The sequence below is a fragment of the Melanerpes formicivorus genome, unplaced genomic scaffold (assembly GCF_026170545.1).
Source record: "Melanerpes formicivorus ecotype bairdi unplaced genomic scaffold, bMelFor1.0.p_v2 SCAF_62, whole genome shotgun sequence".
Taxonomy (NCBI): Eukaryota; Metazoa; Chordata; class Aves; order Piciformes; family Picidae; genus Melanerpes; species Melanerpes formicivorus.
Genome location: NW_027142414.1, coordinates 4,384,787 through 4,404,507, shown reverse-complemented (window position 1 = coordinate 4,404,507; position 19,721 = coordinate 4,384,787). Strand labels below are relative to the sequence as shown.

The 19,721-nt window shown below is 43.0% G+C and overlaps 1 protein-coding gene across 2 annotated transcripts in view; it reads right to left on the bottom strand.

Annotated features, from left to right (window-relative positions):
• PLA2G4F (phospholipase A2 group IVF) overlaps positions 1-19,480 on the bottom strand; it is a 31,021-nt gene extending 11,541 nt beyond the window's left edge. For both annotated transcript variants that reach the window (XM_068162253.1, XM_068162254.1), the window contains exons 1-12: positions 19,171-19,480; positions 15,630-15,702; positions 13,380-13,516; positions 11,965-12,093; positions 9,877-9,917; positions 8,688-8,730; positions 6,739-6,805; positions 6,304-6,473; positions 3,490-3,603; positions 2,918-2,955; positions 2,252-2,387; positions 519-655 (exon numbers count right to left, since the gene is read on the bottom strand). In XM_068162253.1, the coding sequence (XP_068018354.1) occupies positions 519-655; positions 2,252-2,387; positions 2,918-2,955; positions 3,490-3,603; positions 6,304-6,473; positions 6,739-6,805; positions 8,688-8,730; positions 9,877-9,917; positions 11,965-12,093; positions 13,380-13,516; positions 15,630-15,702; positions 19,171-19,281 (1,196 nt within the window). In that variant the 5' untranslated portion in view covers positions 19,282-19,480. The remainder of the gene's footprint in view (positions 1-518; positions 656-2,251; positions 2,388-2,917; positions 2,956-3,489; positions 3,604-6,303; positions 6,474-6,738; positions 6,806-8,687; positions 8,731-9,876; positions 9,918-11,964; positions 12,094-13,379; positions 13,517-15,629; positions 15,703-19,170) is intronic.
• Positions 19,481-19,721: the final 241 nt, after the last annotated feature.

Genomic DNA, 19,721 nt, shown 5'->3' with positions numbered 1-19,721 from the left:
ATTTCACCACAAACTCCAGGACCTGAGCTACTGAGACAGTCTAGCCATGCCCAACATTTCAGCACATTGCTACATTACACCAAAGGGTAAGCCAGTGCTATTCTTCTATTCAGCCACATAGATCATTTTGGAAGGTGCTGACACAGTGGTCCATGTGGACATGTTTCCAGTGGCTTGCATCACCTCTGAAATCTTCTTAGCAACAGCAAGGAAATGGGGAAAGATTTTTTGAAGTCTAGGTTCTGAAGCTTTATTCATGTAGTACACTTCAATATTCAACTGCCAGGCTTTCAAAAGCAGCAGATGCCTAACCTCAGCCAGTAGTTGTATGGGTTAGAAGTGACAGTGAATCTCTTGGACCCAGTAGGATCCTCATTAGAACTCACAGGTAAGAGCTGATAAAATATTTTACTTCATTGTCTGCTTACAGATGGCACTAATGCATCATTTGCCTTATTGTGCATCAAGTCTGCATATTCACCTGGAAGTTTCTGTAATCAACTCTATTTTGAACTTACCAAGTAGAGCCAGAAATGCCACACAGGTACATTGTAGCATCCAAAAGGCCCAGCTCCTGTAGCCCAGCAAGACTGCCATAGAATGATGTCAACGCTCTCATCCCACCTCCAGAGCCCAGTACTGCTACCACTGGAACCTGCAGACAGCAAACTCAGGAATCACAATCACAGACTTTTGAATTGCCAATAAATTACAGAAATACTCCCATTTAAGTTTCATTCTTTAAAAAGTAAGAGGTTAAATCTCTATTTCAAGTAATTACAGGCTTGATTTCAACCAGAACTCCTTTCTTTACTTCGTACAACTACCTGAAGGGGGGTTGTAGACAGGCAGAGGTTGGTCTCTTCTCCCAGGCAGCCAGCACCAGAACAAGAGGACACAGTCTCAGGCTGCGCCAGGGGAGGTTCAGGCTGGAGGTCAGGAGGAAGTTTTACACAGAGAGAGTGATTGCCCATTGGAATGGACTGCCCGGGGAGGTGGTGGAGTCGCTGTCACTGGAGGTGTTCAGGAGTAGACTTGACAGGGTGCTTGGTTACATGGGTTAGTTGATTGGGTGGTGTTGGGTGTTAGGTTGGACGCGATGATCTTGAAGGTCTCTTCCAACCTGGTTTATTCTATTCTATTCTAATTGAAATGTTTACTATAAAACATAGAAGTGCCACCTTGGGAACAGTCCCTTGCTGAAATTGTCACGTATGTTATCACACATTTACATGCATGCCATGCAATATACATGTAAGAAGTAAAAAAAGGAGTAAATTTTATAACAGCACTCAAAGATCACAAAGCAAGGTATCAGGCTATGCAAGTGTCCTCAGATCGACAATTAGGAAGCTCTTCTTGTAGTCTAAACCTCAATTTAACCATTGTGTAACAGATTTTCCATCACACTTCCAAGCTCAAATCCCAAGACACAGGAGTTCAACTAAGGAAAGTACATACATTCTGAAATGTCTTTTTGCCTGTGTTCCAGAGCACACAGTATTTCTCAACATTTTAGATAGAGAACGACATTTGAGACTGAAATGTCACAGGGACCTATCTCACCACCATGGTGAATGCAAACCATGTTTTCTGCTGGTTACAGGCCCAGAAACCTACTATGCTTAATTAGCAACCAAGCACAAATGATTTTATGAATCCGTAGTGGTGAGATGGCTTAATCCACCCACACCCAACATAAAGCACAGCCAACCCAGTCGGAGAAGCAAATGAAGGCTGTATTTTACAAGCAATAATGAAATGCAATGAATATGTACAAAATATACAATATTTTACAAGAATTTACAGGAAAGAACACAAACACCAAAATCCCCCTTGCAGGAGGATCCCACCTTGGGTTCCCCCCAAACCTCTCTCCCTCTCCTTCCCTTTCCCCTAGTAGTTAATTAGGTGAAAAAGGAGAAAGAGAGAGAAGAGGATATTAAGGGAAATTCATTAGCTCAAAGTAGTTGTTAAGAAAGTTAGTTTCTCTTATCAGTTGTAGTCCAGGGTCAGTTGTATGCACTTGGGCCAAGAAACAAAGTCAGACAGACTGAAGCTGGAGTGAGTGAAAGAATGCTAGAGATATTTGCTATCTCACATCTCACATCTGACCAATGAGATTCATTTAGAATTAATCTTTGTTTTCCTTTTTACACCCAAACATTCAGCTAGAGAATTCTGCAGCTGTCTTTCTTGAAGGCACAGCCTAAACTGTCACAGAATCTCCCTACAACACTGTGTTCAATACCTCATCTTTTGGAGGTGATTCCTTTAACTGAAGAGTCTTCCTCAGCACTTCAGAAACCATTTTCTTCCTTTTGTCCAAAAATTCTCTCTCCTCTTTGCAGAGGTCAAAACCCAGACGTATATCAAGATCCCAAGTGCTGAAATAGAAATTTAGACCAAAAAACAAACAAACAAACAAAAAACAACCCAACCATTTTTGATGATTTGTAATTCCCAGTGAAAAGCAATTTCTGTGAACACACAGTCTGGGTGCTGATCAGAATCACCATCTCAAACTACAGTATGTCCCTAATGAAAACACAACAAAAGATATTTCTCTTTAACCAATCCCAAGAGACCGAAGGAGAAAACAGACTCGAGGTGAGGAGAAAGTTCTTCACAGAAAGAGTTATTTGCCATTGGAATGTGCTGCCCAGGGAGGTGGTGGAGTCACCGTCCCTGGAGGTGTTCAAGAGAGGACTGGACGTGGCATTTGAAGCCATGGTTTAGTTAGTCATGAGGTATTGGGTGACAGGTTGGACTTAATGATCTCTGAGGTCTTTTCCAACCTTATTAATTCTGTGATTCTATGACATCCCCAGAACAGCAAGGAAAGTCACTCAGCTCGTTCACTATAAGAATAAAGGTCTCTCTTGACTTTTAGACAACTTTGAGGGTTCCTACTCACCTCTCTTCAGTTTTCAAACTCATATTCAAACTTTGTCCCTGTGAAAAGAGTGAACACATTTTGCCAGTGATTGCAACTACAGAGGTGGAACTACTAGTTAGAGGCTATGACATCAGCAGGGTCCCTAGATACTAATTAGAAGACCACTCTCACCCACAAAACTACATCTCTGGAACACCTTTCCCTTGCACCTATTTTGGACATTTTCAATACTGTCCACGAATTAAAAACATGTACTCAAAGAGCAGGGTGAAAAAAAAAAAACAAGCAAACAAACAACTTCTTTCCTCTGCAAGCTTCCTGCTTTCCTCTTCCTCCAACATTTTTCTTTGACATCATAACAGACATTTGTTTTGGAAAATGGTGAACTGTAGATACTTTGCAAGACCCCAACCATGGAAACATTTTTAGAAGAACTGCATTGACTAATCTCAGAGTTTCATTCTAGACAGGCAAGAAAACAGTACTCCTAGGAACCATGTACAGCTTAATTTCCCAAATGCCTATAGACAATGCAGGGGGGGAAAAGTTATCCCAAGCATATTAAAACAAGTGCAAAATGTTGACATTACCTCTCCCAGAGAAATTATTCTATCAACTTGTTGTCCAGTAGGAAGGGAATCAACTGGTACAGTCCCCTGTCCCAGAACTGTAGTATGCTTTTCAATATCAGGGTTCACACCATCCTAATAAAGAGCAGAAAGTCATTTGAGCTCTCCAGAAGTTAATGACATGACTTTCATATGCTAAACCAGCAAACAATCCCTAAGATCATTATTGAATCATAGAATTGTTAGGGTTGGAAGGGACCTCAAGGATCAGCTAGTTCCAACCCCCCTGCCATGGGCAGGGACACCTCACATTATGTCAGGTTGCTCAGAGCCACATCCAGCCTGGCCTTAAGAACCTCCATGGATGGGACTCCTACCCTGTCCCCCTCCTACCTCACTCCCAGTCTCTCACCACCTTCATGGTGAAGAACTTCCTAACATCCAGTCTGAATCTACCCATTTCTATTTTTGTTCCATTCCCCCTAGTCCTACCACTCCCTGACACCCTAAAAATTCCCTCCCCAGCCTTTTTGTAGGCCCCCTTAAGATACTGGAAGGCCCCAATAAGGTCTTCTGGGAGCCTTCTCTTCTCCAGTCTGAATAGCCCAAACTCCTTCAATCTGTCCTCATAGGATAAGCGTTCCAGCCATCTGATCATCCTCCTGGCCCTTCTCTGGACATGCTCCAGCACATCCAGATCCTTCCTGTAATAACTAGTCCTTTCCCAAAAGCCTAAGGCTTTTCAAGATTATCCTGCTCTCTGCTTGACAGATCTTCCCTGGGAGTGTTTCTATCATTCAAATAGCTTTTCTTGGTGGTGGTGGTGGTTTTGGGGGGGGTTGTTGTTAGATTTGTTTTTTAATACAGTTGTCTGCCAGTTGTGTTCTGACAGGACCTTTCACCTGGCTTCATTGCACTTGATGAGACTTGCAAGGGCGCATCACTCAAGCCTGTCAAGGTCTGTATGGGTGGCACCTCTCCAAACCTCAAAGTTCAACAAGACCAAGTGAGAGGTCCTGCACCTGGGCTGGGACAATCCCCAACACAAATACAGGCTGGGCAATGAGTGGATCAAGAGCAGTCCTACAGAGAAGGACTTGGGGGTACTGGCAGATGAAAAACTGAACATGAGCCAGCAATGTGAGCTCACAGCTCACAAAGCCAGACACATCCTGGGCTGCATTAAGAAAGTATGGCCAGCAAGTCAAGGGAGATGATTCTACTCCTCTACCGTGCTCTGGTGAGACCTCACCTGAAGTACTGCATCCAGCTCTAGAGTACTAAGCACAAGAAGGACATGGGTTGCAGTGGATCCAGAGGAGGGCAAAAAAAAATGATGGAGGGCTGGAACAGCTCTCCTATGAGGATAAGCTTGAGGTAGAAGGGTGATTGTAGCCAGGAGGGAGTTGGTCTCTCAAGCAACCAGCACCAGAACAAGGGGACACAGTCTCAAACTGTACCAGGGGAAGTTTAGGCTTGAAGTGAGGAGAGAGTTCTTCACTGAGAGAGTTGTTAGCCTTTGGAATGTGCTGCCCAGGGAGGTGGTGGAGTCACCATCCCTGGAGGTGTTCAAGAGGGGATTGGACATGGCACTTGATGCCATGGTTTAGTAGTCATGAGGTGTTGGGTGACAGGTTGGACTTGATGATCCATGAGGTCTCTTCCAACCTTATTGATTCTATGATTCTAAAATGAATCTACCATTTTGAATTATTTTCTCTCTTGTGCAGGAGTTAAAGAGTCCAAGAGAACAGGTTGGACTTGATCTTTGAGGTCTTTTCCAACCTCGGCGATTCTGTGATTCTGTAGTTGGGTCTGCTCAGCCTGGAGAAGAGATACCTCCAGGAGACCTTACAGGGGCTTTCCATTATTTAAAGGGGGTCTTTATCACGAAGTGTAGTGATAGGATGAGAGCTAACAGTTTTACAATTAACGGTAAATTAGGAAGAAGTTTTTTCTTTTCAGGGTGGTGAGACACTGGAACAGATCACCCAGAGAAGTTGCAGATGCCCCATCCCTGGAAGTGGATAGGTTAAGGAGCTTTGAGCTACCTAATATAGTGGAAGGTGTCCTTCCCATGGCAACAGACTGGAAATAGATGATCTTTAAGGTCTCTGCCAACCCAAATAATTCTATGATTTGATGCCTGTGGTTAAACTTAATTCCATTAAACGTTTACTTCCATCCTTGTGTCTGAATCTCGATAGCTGAAAGATACTCTCATGTAGCAAGCATGTGCAGATTCAGATATTTTTTTTCAATATTCAAGTTTGAAGACATTTTAAAAATACAATACACCCTCTCCAACATTTTAAGACAAGTTCAGCTCCTTACACAATGTCACAATCCAATAGTCAACATTTTGATTCAATTTTTAGTATAAAATGTAGTGTAAAATGCAATCACAGAGAAAAAAATTCTCTCTCTCCCTATATTCCTCATATATAAAAATAATACAGAAATATAGAAAAAATAATACAGCTGCTCAAAACAGGCTTCTAGTCCAGAAAGCCTTGATCTGAGCATTTACAAGATTATAGAGTTAAGTTTGATAAAAAAAGTCTATATGGCAGTAACTTTCATAATGGATGGTTCCTAGTGCCACATACACACAGCACTAAACAACAATCTTGCTCCCAACCCATGTACCTGAATAATACACACAGAATTGACATCCCTGAACATCTGAACAAGTCCCTGTTCTTCTTATGATCATATTAAGGCTGTTTAATTTATGTTTAAGAACACTTGCATGGACCAAAAGGCATTGGTTTCACAGTGGACATATTCAAAAGTGGGCTGTTAAGTTTTGCAGCGATCGGCACAGATGCTTACCTGTAGGACAGATATGGTTTGCTCAAGCTCCACTTGGAGTTCTGGACACATTTCTTTATCCATGTGAAAGACAAATGAGGTTTTGTAATCCTTCTCATTGTCTGGTCTCCATGGAATACTCAGCTGCCTCTCATACGACCCTGGAACAGACACCTTGACCTCACAGCTCCCTGTGCATTAGAATAAGAAGAATAAGACCACAGGAGCCATTTAATTACATGTTAAAAGTCAGACACTTGTAAAATGCAGCTGAGACTAGGAAAACAGAAGCAAATACTCTCTTCCACCCAGTGGAAGTGACCCAGTCACTTCCAGTCAGCTTTGTAGACAGTAAAAAAAATACACTGCAGAGGAAGAGAATGAGATCTTTCCTCTCTCCCAAGGAATAAGCATGCTGAACAGCAGGTCCAACTTCATCTCTGGAGGCAGCCCTACCTTGCTGTTTCTCTTTTGTTTTTTCCTCTTTGTTGATAGTGCCTTGCAGAGATAAGCAAGGATGAACCTGTGAATAGAAGAACAACAGCTCTAGTTATGAGATTTCAGTTTACATCTCTGTTAAAGCTTAATCCACCTACTGTATTAGGTGTCAGTTTATATCTGAAGCTATCAAAAAACCCCAAAGAACATTAAGGATTATTTTTACCTTTCAAATAAAGATCAAGTTTGTTTCAGCAGGAGGGGAATAGAATAGAATAGAATAGAATAGAATAGAATAGAATAGAATAGAATAGAATAGAATAGAATAGAATAGAATAGAATAGAATAGAATAGAATAGAATAGAATAGAATAGAATAGAATAGAATAGAACAGAATAGAACAGAATAGAACAGAACAGAATAGAATAGAATAGAACAGAATAGAATAGAATAGAACAGAACAGAATAGAATAGAACAGAACAGAATAGAATAGAATAGAACAAGACTAGACTAGACTAGACTAGACTAGGTTTGAAAAGACCTTTGAGATCATCAAGTCCAACCTATCACCCAACACCATCTAATCAACTAAACCATGGCACCAAGCACCCCATCCACTCTCTTCCTAAGCACCTCCAGTGATGGTGACTCTACCACGTCCCTGGGTAGCACATTGCAGTGGCAAATCACTCAGGGAAGAACTTCTTCCTAACATCCAGCCTAAATCTCCCCTGGTGCAGCTTGAGACTGTGTCCTCTTGTTCTGGTGCTGGTTGCCTGGAAGAAAAGACCAACCCCCACCTAGCTATAGCCTCCCTTCAGATAGTTGTAGACAGCAAGAAGGTCTCCCCTGAGCCTCCTCTTCTCCAGGCTAAGCAACCCCAGCTCCCTCAGCCTCTCCTCATAGGGCTTGTGCTCCAAACCCCTCAGCAGCTTTGTTGTACTTCTCTGGACACCTTCCAGCAAGTCAACATCTTTCCTAAACTGAGGGGCCCAGAACTCGACACAGTACTCAAGGTGTGGCCTGACCAGTGCTGAGTACAGGGTTTTTTTAGGTATCAGGGAGTGACAGGACGAGGGGGAATGGAACAAAGATAGAAATGGGTAGATTCAGACTGGATGTTAGGAAGAAGTTCTTCACCATGAGGGTTGTGAGACGCTGGAAGAGGTTGCCCAGGGAGGTGGTAGAAGCCCCATCCCTGGAGGTTCTTAAGGCCAGGCTCATGAAGCTCTGAGCAATCTGATCTGGTGTGAGTAGTCCCTGCGCATTGCAGAAGGGCTGGAACTAACTGATCCTTGAGGTCCCTTCCAACCCTAACAGTTCTATGATTCTATAATGATTGCCCATTGGAATGGACTGCCCGGGGAGGTGGTGGAGTCACCGTCACTGGAGGTGTTCAGGAGGAGACTTGACAAGGTGCTTGGTTACATGGGTTAGTTGATTAGGTGGTGTTGGGTGATAGGTTGGACGCGATGATCTTGAAGGTCTCTTCCAACCTGGTTTATTCTATTCTATTCTATTCTAATACACCAGCTTTTCTTAGACTCATTGCCCCAAAATAACAGACAAATACCTCAAGATGAAAACTCTTGAGTCTGAGAGGGGGAGGCATCATCTGCTTACTAGTGGCACTGATAAAAGCTTAGAAATAATAGGTATTAAGGTAAGAATGGGGGTTATATCTGGACAGCACCTAGGTTAAAACACTCAGTACAATTTATGAGACTCACTAACCTCTTTAAAAAAAAATAAAAAATACTTAAGTCTTTTAAAACAGCCTCTCCAAAAACCACAAAACACACTTCTGTGAGAAAAGAAAGAAAGAAAGAAAGAAAAAAGAAAAGGCAAATGTTGGAGAGAATAGGAGCTATTTGGAAGCAGGAATGGAATTCTTGACAATTTTTGTCCTCTGGCTACTAAAAACCCCACTACCTTTATATAATGCAGCTGAATTCCTTGTACTCACCACAAGGACTCCATTGGTCAGTACCTCTGTAGGGGCATCCGAGCTGCGAAAGAGAGATTTAATGCAAACTACTTTTGTTTTCAATTTGCTTCATCCTACCTTACAAACTAACTGCCTGGATAGGCCATAAGGGTCTCCTAGCATGAAAGGTCTATGTGAGCTTGACTGACACCAAGGCTGTTTTCCTTCACAGAACAACATGGGGAAACGGCTAAAGAAAGCAATTTGTCTGCATCTGCACGTGCTATAAGGTCTTCCCATCTCATTTATTCTGCTAACCTAGAGAAAAGCTGACCTCAGACAGACTACCAGATAGAGTCCATCAAAGGCAAAGTATTAGTTTGTTTATATTGCAAAGTTAACTGTGAAAGCTTTCCACTCCTCAACTGCTCATCCGCACTTCCTTTGCAACTCCGCCATTACCATGAAGTCCAACAAAATCTTTCTTTCTTTTATGGTGCCCCAGAAGGTTTGGTGTCTGAAGCTTTAAGAATATTTGCAATCAGCCATCAGTGAATCAGGACTGTATCAGGAACAATGTGGCCAGCAGGAGCAGGGAGGTCATTGTGCCCCTGTACACTGCACTGGTGAGGCCGCACCTCGAGTCCCGTGTCCAGTTCTGGTCCCCTCAGTTTAGGAAGGATGTTGACTTGCTGGAGCGTGTCCAGAGAAGGGCAACAAAGTTGGTGAGGGTTTTGGAACAAGCCCTGTGAGGAGAGGCTGAGGGAGCTGGATTTGCTTAGCCTGGAGAAGAGGAGGCTCAGGGGAGACCTTACTAGTCTCTACAACTACCTGAAGGGAGGTTGTAGACAGGCAGCGGTTGGTCTTTTCTCCCAGGCAACCAGCACCAGAACAAGAGGACACAGTCTCAAGCTGCACCAGGGGAGGTTCAGACTGGATGTTAGGAAGAAATTCTACACAGAGAGAGTGATTGCCCATTGGAATAGGCTGCCTGGGGAGGTGGTGGATTCACCATCATTGGATGTGTTTAGCAGGAGACTTGATAGGGTGCTTGATCACATGGTTTAGTTGATGAGGTGGTGTTGGATGATAGGTTGGATCTTGAAGGTCTCTTCCAACCTGGTTTATTCTATTCTACTCTAACTCAAGCAAGCAAGACTGTCCCTGCACAGAAAGGGCCACATATCTGCACAGCACAGCTTCATTCAGGTCTCCCCATAACACTCACCATTTCTCCAAGTAAAACTCTACATCCAGCTCTTCATTAGCCTTTGGAAATAAAAAGTAAGAAGAGGGAAAAAAAAGCAATACAGATGAGCTTTGATCTTGAATATAATTTTATAAAAGGTTTATGAGATTAAGCTCTCTTCCTGTTACAAACTACAGTAACTATTTTTTATGCTTTTACAAAGGCTTCAGTTAAATTTTGGAAGCTTTAAATTTCTATCTTTTATTGTTCTTCAGACATGCCTCTCCTCCTGGACTTACCCTCTATGACCAGACACATCTATACTGCTGACACAAGTACACACAAGGAAGAGTTGGTTCTCAGATCCATTAGTCCACTAGTAAGGAAAAAAACCTCTCCTGACTTAAGTACCACTGCAGCACCATCTCTGCAAACAGCTTCTGCATGAGGCTTTGTGCTTCCCTCCATTTGCTATTTCAGATGATTGCACTCTGAGCTCATTGCTGTCTTGGCCTTGTACAGCCTTTGATCCAGCCATCTCTTCCCCTACCACAGCATACAGTAAACACTTGATGCCAAACCTATACAGCTTTTAAAATAACCAAGCAGAAGACAAAATTTGGGCAATTTAACGCAAGTCAAAGTTTCCAGTTCCATAATCATGGATTGAGATGACTTCAGCATTTAGAAACTGAGATAGAATTATGGGAACAAGGAATTTCTAAGCCTCTTCCTGTGATCACAAAAAAAACCCATTAGAGTGCCTGTGACACTGGCCAACACCTCCCTGCTGACTACACACCAGCTAGTCTGCTTCTGACCACACCAGCAGCCCTGAAGCTTGATTTCTCAACAACACACATCATTAGCTCACCTCCAACCCAGACCTATTGTAGCAATGTGTTTGAGGCAGTTAGAAAAAAAGATCAGACTGGTGATGTGGCAGCTTGAGGGAGGTTCTTCCTCCCCCTCTACTCTGCCCTAGTGATGCAACATCTGGAGTATCATGTCCATTTGTGGCCTCCCCAGAGTGTCAGGAAGCTACTGGAGAGACTCCAGAGGAGGGCTACAAAGATAAGAGGACTGAAGCATCTCTCTTATAAGGAAAGACTGAGACACCTGGGGCTGTTTAGCCTGCAGAAGAGAAGACTGAGAGGGGATCTTATCCATGCTTATCAATACCTAAAGGGCAGGTGTCAAGAGGACAGGGGTCAGACAATGTTGAACAAACTGGAACACAGGAGGTTCCATCTGAACAGGAGGAAAAAACTTCTTTGTATGAGGGTGACAAAGCACTGAAACAGACTGTTCAAAGAGGCTACAGAGTCTCCTTCTCTGGAAGGAGATCATGTCTGGACATGATCCTGTACAGCCTGCTCTAGGTGAGTGTGCTTTAGCAGGGGGTTGAACTAGATGATCTCCAAAGGTCACTTCCAACCCCTATCATTCTGTGAAAACAAACTGCCTTGTTGCAAGTCCATAAACAGGTACACAGGGACTGAAAGTAGCGGATATGCCAAAAATCACATGCACGAAGCAGAGATTAAATGTAATTGAACATACCTCAGAGAAAATAAGATTTTCTTAAGTCTCTAATAAGCCTCTAATAAGTCAAGAGCCTAATAGAGAGAACCTTTGCAGCAATAAAATTCTTTACTGCAAAATGATGATGATTAACTAAATTAGACAATTTGCAGTCCCCACAATCGGTGCGGACTGCAAATGCCTTTCATTTCAAGCCTGCTGCCTCTCTAAGTCTCTTGAAAAATCAATCCACTTTATAGGCGTTGTAATATCTTCTGAAAGACAGCAAGCATCCCAACTTCCATTATTTGGGCATCTCAAAACCTGTGGAACTCACACACACACCCCAAAAAAACCCCAACAAAACCACAAGCAGAACCACAGAACAACAACAAAACCACAACACCAAATCCAAGAAATTATGAGGCATTTTAGAAACCTCTGAAATGACAGTAAACTTATATATGCTGTCATCACTTACTGACATGATTTCCCCTTCTGGCTTCTAGAACACAGATAAATCAACCAGCATGCCCTGCTGGATTGCTGTAATGGTGACCTGCAGTTATTCACAGTTGACTTAGGAAGAAGCCAGAGACTAACCTCAGGGTTCAGTTTGAAAGTGCGCAGCAGGGGCTGACCTGGCTTCATGCCCCCTACATCAAAGACAATAGATGTGAGCTCATCACTGGCGAGGACATCTTTATCATAGAGTGTCAATTCCAGAATGTTCTAAAACCAAACAGAAGCAAATAGATCCAGATGAAGAGACAGAAACATTTCCATAATCCCAAGTAGGTCTATACAATAGACACTTCATGAACTAGTCCATATGTTTCCCCTTCCCCACTCCTGAAGAGCATTCACTATTTCCAGCAGGACCTAGAGCGTAATTAAGCAAAAAGCTCCTAGATGACAGTGTTTAGCTACAAGACTTTCTGAGCTTCCCAACTAGAGGGAGGGCCCAGCTGAACACAAGTGGCAGTGCTCTCCACCACCTGCAGGCACAAGTTACCCTGAGAAAGCAACAGCAATTTCCACTCCTTCAGCATTTCTAGTCCAGGATGTTATAAGAACCTATCACTTCCTGCTCAGTGCTATGTCCAGCAGAGAGTGGTTGAAATAGACACAATTATTACATATCACCCCAAAAATGTCCTTGCAGCAACTAGTTTTCATACAGACAAGACTGAACTTAGAATTATGCTGGCACAGTCTTGCAGCAGTAGCCAGCCTGAGGCCTCACCAGCCTGCAGGGAAAGAAAAAGCTCACACACTCTAAAGCTTAGTTTGCAGTTTTCTTGCCATTTAAGTCAATTACCATTCCACATTTGTCACCTATGGAAAGGTGCTCTAGTGAGAGGGATAGTTTATTGTTAGTAAGCACCTCATTCCAAAGCCTATGACGTCCTTCAAAGCAACAGTGCCATACTAAAACTAATCTCTCTAGCATTAGTGTCTCTTTTGAGAACGGACACTGACAAGCTGAAGACTTTGATCAATACTCTGTTAGGTCCAGCACAGACAGAGGCACTGTCTTTAAGAGTTTAAATTTTGCTTTTCTTCAGCGTAAGACCTGATGGCAAAATTTGGCTGAACTAAGTGCCAAAGTTATTTGAAATTTAGGTCCCATTATCCTCACTCAACCCTTGGCTGGGTAAGGCAAGTAGAGTTACAAAAAGGCAAACAGGTTCTCTGTGACAAAAACAGCTTTCTTTGTGACAAAACAAAAGCTTGTTTTATCAAGGCATTTCCTTGATTTCCTCCCTTTTCCAGAACTGAATCACAAGGACATCCATGGAAAATCCTAGCTACAGTTTACAGCTACTCTACAAGAGTAGAGTTACAAACTGCTGTGGTTAACACTGGACATACATAGCACACTACCATGAAGTCGACTAACACCTTACTATTGATATTGGTTTTGAGGGTAACAAAGATCCCCAGCTTTTGAATAAGTATCAGAAGTAAGCCAGTACACAAATGCACATAGACCAACCAGCTCCACCACTCCTTACCTTGACAGCGCTATGGATTCGATACTGGAAAGTTTGGTTCCATTCTGGGTTGTCAGAGTTGTCGACAACTCGAGTTCGGGAGACAATGGGAGATGCAGTGGGCAGTTTTATTTCCACATAGCAGTCTGCTTTGGACACTAAAGTAGAAAGTGTAGAGACAGACATCAAGACAGCTTTAACCAAACACACTTCTTCCCATGAGCTCCTCATTTTCTAGACCTCACTGCATCATAGTGACAAGCAAATTTAAGACTGGACTTGTAAAGCAAAAGCCTTTGAGGAAGCAAACAGCAGCAAACTGAATATTAGGAACTTGCACTCCTTTTTCTTCCATTCATCCAAACCACAAGGCCCTTCGTAAAAGAGACCTACTATTCAAAATGAGGAAGATACAACCTTTTAAAAATATTATTGTTGATATCGGGCCCATGGCTTCTTGTCTGTCACTGGGAACCACTGAAAAGCCTGGCTCAAACTTAACACCTTCCTTGTACACATCAGTAAGACTCCTCTGAGCCTTTCATTCTGCAGGCTAAGCAGTGCCAGATGTCTGTCTTTTCTCACATGAGATGCTGCAGTCTTAAGGACCCCTCACTAGAGTCTCTTCATAGCTCCAGTATCTCTGGTAGTGGAGAGCCCAGAACTAGACACAGCACTCCAGATGCAGCCTCACCAGCGCCAAGCAAGGGGGAAGCATCACTTTGCTTGTGCTGTTGGCAGTGCTCCTCCTAGTGCAGCCCAAGACACCATTAGCCCTCCTTGCAGCAAGAGCACATTGCTGGCTTCTGGTCAGCTTGCTGTCCACAAAGACACCCAGGACCTTTTCTGCAAAGCTGACTCCCTGCAACTCTGGTGCTCAGAGTTGTTCTTCCCCAGAAACAGGACTTCCACGTTTTGTTGGACTGCATGAGGTTTCTCTCAGCCCACTTTTCCAGCCTGTCAGGGTCCCGCTGGACAGCAGCACAAACCTTTGGTGTACCAGTCACTCCTTCCATTTTTTGTAACATCAGCAAGCTTGTTGAGGGTACATTTTGCCCCATCATCCATATCACTAATGAAAACATTGAACAGTGTGGGACCCAGCACAGAACAATCTCCGAGCTCCACAGTCAACTAATTTTTAATCCAACTCCCTGTCTGTTCATCCAGTTTCTCCATGAGAATCTAACTGGAGACAGTCTCAAAATCCAAGTCAAGCAGACAATATCCACCACTGCATTGAATCTGGCCAGGAGCTCAGCTTTTTCCTTCCTTTCTCTGAAAATAAACAATTGTTGCAAAGTCCTTCCTTCTAGTTAAGACCATTTCAACAATGCAAACAGGGCAACCATTCTTCACTCCAGTTGAACAGCAACTTTTCTCTTCACAGTGTGATCTGAGCTTTTGGGCTTTCAGGAGGACTTTCCATTCCCCAGATAGTTATTTAGCATTCCAGTTGTTCAATGTTGAATACCAGATATAAACTTAAGGGAGGCAAACTACCTTTACAGAATGGTAGGGGTTGGAAGCGACTTCTGGAGATCATCAAGTCCAATCCACCCTGTTAAAGGGCCCCCACCTAGGGCAGGCCACACAGGAATGCATCCCAGCAGGTTTTGGAAGGCTCCAGAGAATGAGACTCTATTTTACTCTATTAAATCTGAAGGGATTAAATCTCAAATTAGTTTTAAAGATCCAAATTCCACAAAACAGCCCTGGGAGTTTTACTCCCCACACATGCGTAGGAGGAAGGCAATATACCCCATGCTATCCGAAGCAGGAAGAGGTGAAAAGCAGTTTGTTTTGGAATCATTCTATCACCTACATCCTTACAATCTTCAATGACATAAAGTAGCAGGCACATTGAAGACAGTACTACTACAAGTCAGAAAATAATCACTTGGAAGCTAGACTTGAAGACTGCTACCTTCAGGTACACGACAACTGTTCAGCAGGAGCAAGGGTGAAATTTGTCATGACCAGAGGGCTGAATGAAGATAAAGGAACACAGAAGGACATATAAAGGACTAGGAAAGCAAAACATTACCAGAACTTACTGATCTTGTTCTGCAAAGCAGCCAGGTTAATTTGCTGTTTGGACTCAACATCAAGCTTTTAAAACATACATGATGGTTTATAAGAGAAGTCTTTGTTCAGAGATAAGGGCAATATCTGTGTGTAGGTCAGAAGTTCCCATAACAACGCTGCCTATGTTACAGGTGTGCACCAAACAAACCATCTGTTTTCATAGTACCTTGAATAAATACTTACACAGATCTGTACCCTTGATGTTTCTGGCTCGGAGGACTTTTACTGTTAGGTTGTAGTAAGGGTGCTTCTCCCACTGAAAAAAAGAACAAGCTCAGTATGCAACTCAGCTGTAATGCTTGCTCTATAATCACACTAGCATCAGTTTAGAGAAATGGATCAGACCAGCCATCCCCAAAGAAAATATTAATTAATCCATTTGGGAACATAACACAGCACTTTCAGTGCCCAGGAGGAAGCCTAAAGCAGTCCAGAAGGAAACTCAATTCCCTTTTAGCACTGCAATGAGTGGTGTCTTAGGGTAACTCCTCCTAACTTCAGAAAGCCAGTCCCCTATGTAAACTTTCTTCTAATTAGAGGTCAATCCTGAATTGCTTCATTAGTTCATTGCTGATGAAGGATAAACAGATACTGAAGCCGCTCAAATAATTTTAATCATGACTTGACAGCTCAAGACTACATGCCAAAGGCATATGCGTGTTTGAGCAAGAGCAGACACAACAAAAATCTTGATGGCATGGTCTAGAAACACAGAAAGCATGCTGTTTACAATGAGGAAAACCAGCCCAACACTTTCTTGTAGCAACACATACTTTATGACAGTTTGAGCAGGAAAAGCCAAACCCTAAATTTCTTTCCATTCTGGACTGTTCATGATTGGACTTGAAGGTCTTAGAGGTCTTTCCCAATCTTAATGATTTGTATGATTCTATGGTAATAGCACTCCAAACATGCATGTCACTGTACCAGGAGAGATCAAAATGTAATTCTTTCTCTTGAAAGCTTCTTGGAGGCTATTTCTGGAAAGTATTCTTAGTATCTAAGTGCCCAGATGTGACAAGGGGTGAAAAAAAAAGCCTAGCTCAATCCTAGATCATGAAGAAGAAGTGGGGGGAGGGCAGGGAAAGACAAGAGAAACAGTTTGAAGGGATTTAGTGCAGAGACTGTACACAATTGTGTACAGATCATGATCAGAATGGGATTCTGCCTCTTTTTCATCAGTTATGACACAATTCTGGCCGGCTAAGGTCTCTTAAATCCCATTTCAAAATGCAGTTCTCTGCTTCACATACCTAATTTTCTATATGGTTGTCTTGAGACCAGTGCACCTGAAAGTAAATCCTAAATATTCATCTACAACTGGATTCAAGAAGATCTTTGCTTACAAGAAAATGCTGTGGAAAGCCAAATGTTATACAAATATGTAGGCTCCACATATCACTAAGTAGGATCTCAATAAAACCAATGGACCTGAATGTCAAACTTCCCTAACCATTCCTTATCTAACAAATGGCATTGTACTATGGACTTGATGATGCTAAAGGTCTCTTCCAACCGAAACAATTCTATGTTGCTAAGCACTCATGTACACTATTACCAGAGGAAGCACAGAACACCCTGAAGATAACATATCCTTCTTTCACCATATGCCACCTATCAGCATGTGGTTACATGCTGAAAATAAAGTCCTTTTCAAGGGTTTTTAACAATATTTGGTTTGCAGTTAATCATTAAAACAGCTGAGGATACGTTTTCCACACCTAGGCTATAGAACGCAACAGACCTTTCGCCATGCTCCCAAGTCTGTGCTGGCAATTACACCAGAACCTTCTGTGTGTCTTTTCTTGTTATCTTTTAGCCAAGACACAGCAAGGTCATAACACATTCCAAGGTGAGCTTGCAAAGTAATGAAGCATGAGAGCATCAGATATGCTTTCTCTGAACATGTCAGGGAAAAGGTGGGCAAGTAATCTGTATAGGAAGTGCACAATTAAGGACTGGCCTTTCATACATGGACATATGACAGCATACCAACATAGGCAAGCAACCAATTTGTACTTTAATCAAGTTTTCAGAGTTTTTTTTTCCCCCCTAGGGCTCAGGAGAGCACATCTGAAGAAAAACAAAACAAAGCAAAACAAACAAACAAACCCTTCAGTGAGTGTACAAGACTGAATTTCCACATGCTCAACCCTCATAACTGTCAGTATCTTTCATCTAAACTGAAGGTGCTGATGCAACAGCAAGCAACTACAGAACAGGTTAAGCCAGCTACAGGATCCAGTAGCCTTTACTCCCATACAGCTCTGAACACCTACCTGTACATAGTTGGATGTAATTGTTGGGATCCACTCCATATCTCTGGGTGGATGAGGAGGACTCACCGTAACCATGCCAGTTTCGTTGCAAACACATTGTAAATACCCAATAAAAGTTGTAACTTCTAAGACATATTCTATTCTGTGCTCACAGCAACCAGGCAAATCAGGCAGCTCAAACGTCCCACTTACCAAGGGAGCATCTTCTCTCCATCTTGTTCCTGCTCCCAAGTAAACACTCTCTGCCTTATGACCAAAATATCAAAAGTTTGCTTTTACAACCAAAAGCAAACTCCTGGCTTTCATAGGCACGCCTTGTACTTTCCCTCCTCCCCCCAGAAATGTGCACCCACAACACCTTATAAGCACACCAGCATATTGCAATTTGTCTTTAAGGGTGTGAAATTAAAGCTAAACTTGCAAAAATTGAAGAGCTCTGATCAATGCTGAATTCACCCACAAAGCCAAAAGGATGACCCGCAGCCCCACCTCTTGCTCAATTACTATTAACTACTCAACACAAAAATCTCTCCCTATCATTCAGCATGACTTTGCTCCAATTTGTGTTGAATTGTTGTCTTTATACAGTGAACACCTGAGGGGAAACTTCACATCCAGTGGTTTATGGGTTAATGGCAATCGCAGCAGGCTAACACTAGTCTTTTCTACTCTGATTTCCCCAAGTACCAAATAAAAACATTTACAAAATTATCTTGTTAGATAATTTTTAATCACAAAGCAAGCAGAAGTGCAGAGAGGCACAGAGGCAGCAAGACATCCTGTAACACTGAATAATCACTTCAATTGTAACTCGTACAGTTGGGGAGGGAGAGACAACAGGTAATCAGATGACAAATCAAATCTCCTAGCAGAAGCTCCTTCAGAAACATTTAGTGTAGTTCAACATTAGGATTATTGGCCAGCTCATCCTATACAATAGAATGATTAAAGGACAAAGCTAGTGAAACCACTTTATCCAGTGTGGTAATGCTGCATTGTGAACAAGGGGTGACATCATCATTAATCTTTATCTGCCTTAGGTTATCAAGCTCTGTGGGATGAGGTAGAAAGCAAAAAGGAAGGGAACTGTAATCAAGGATATTTTTGCAAGAAAACACCAGCACTATTTTGTCTCTGCTGGTGAGAAGCATAATATTCAGGACTCTCCCCAAAGTTCTTGGCATCTGCTTAATTCTGTTTTCTGAAACCTAAGGAAACGAGACCTGCTCTGCATTGCCTCGCACAGACTGTGAATTTAGTAAAATCCTGGACTCTCCATTAGCAGTATTGTTATCCAAACTTTCCCCCTAATACTAAGCCTTTTGATTAATTCCTGCAGAAGCGCAGGACTGGCTTTCCACACGTGGAGTCACAGGAATGCCGTCAGTGCCGAAGGCAGCGGCGAAGGCATGCGGTCTCAAAGGCAGCGCCACAGTTTGTCTTACCCGCCAGCGATAAAGCCCCGTCTCTTTCCTCTCCTTCCTTTGGAAAAGCACAGCTGCCAGAAGAGGCAGCGCTCTGGGCGGGAATGAGCCCCGCAGCACCTCATGGAACATGGGGAAAAACGTTCCTTCGTCTCCGCAGAAAATGTGACAGGGCAAGGCAGAAAGCGCAGCGCTCCGGCCGGCTGCGAAGGGCTGCTGGCCACGGGTCGGGTGCGAAGTTTTGCGCAGGGCCGGGCTGCTCTCCAGCGGCCAGACGCGGAGGTGTGGCCTGCGCTTGCCAAACAGCGCAGTTCGCAGCCTCGCTGGCAGGTTTACCGAATACTGATGAAAGACAAGGGCATCAAAGCAGCACCGAACAGGGAAGCCCCGGGTAGGAGCTTAATCACTGCTCATTGATTAAGCCACGACCTGAAAACTCCCAGTCGAGACTTGGAGAGTTCTAGCAACCCGGCCTAGGATTTGGGCCGTGTTAAACCCTTCCAGAGTTTCGGCATGCCTTACAAGCCTGAAGCAGAACTGAATTTGCCATTGTCTTGTGAGACGTTTCAGGG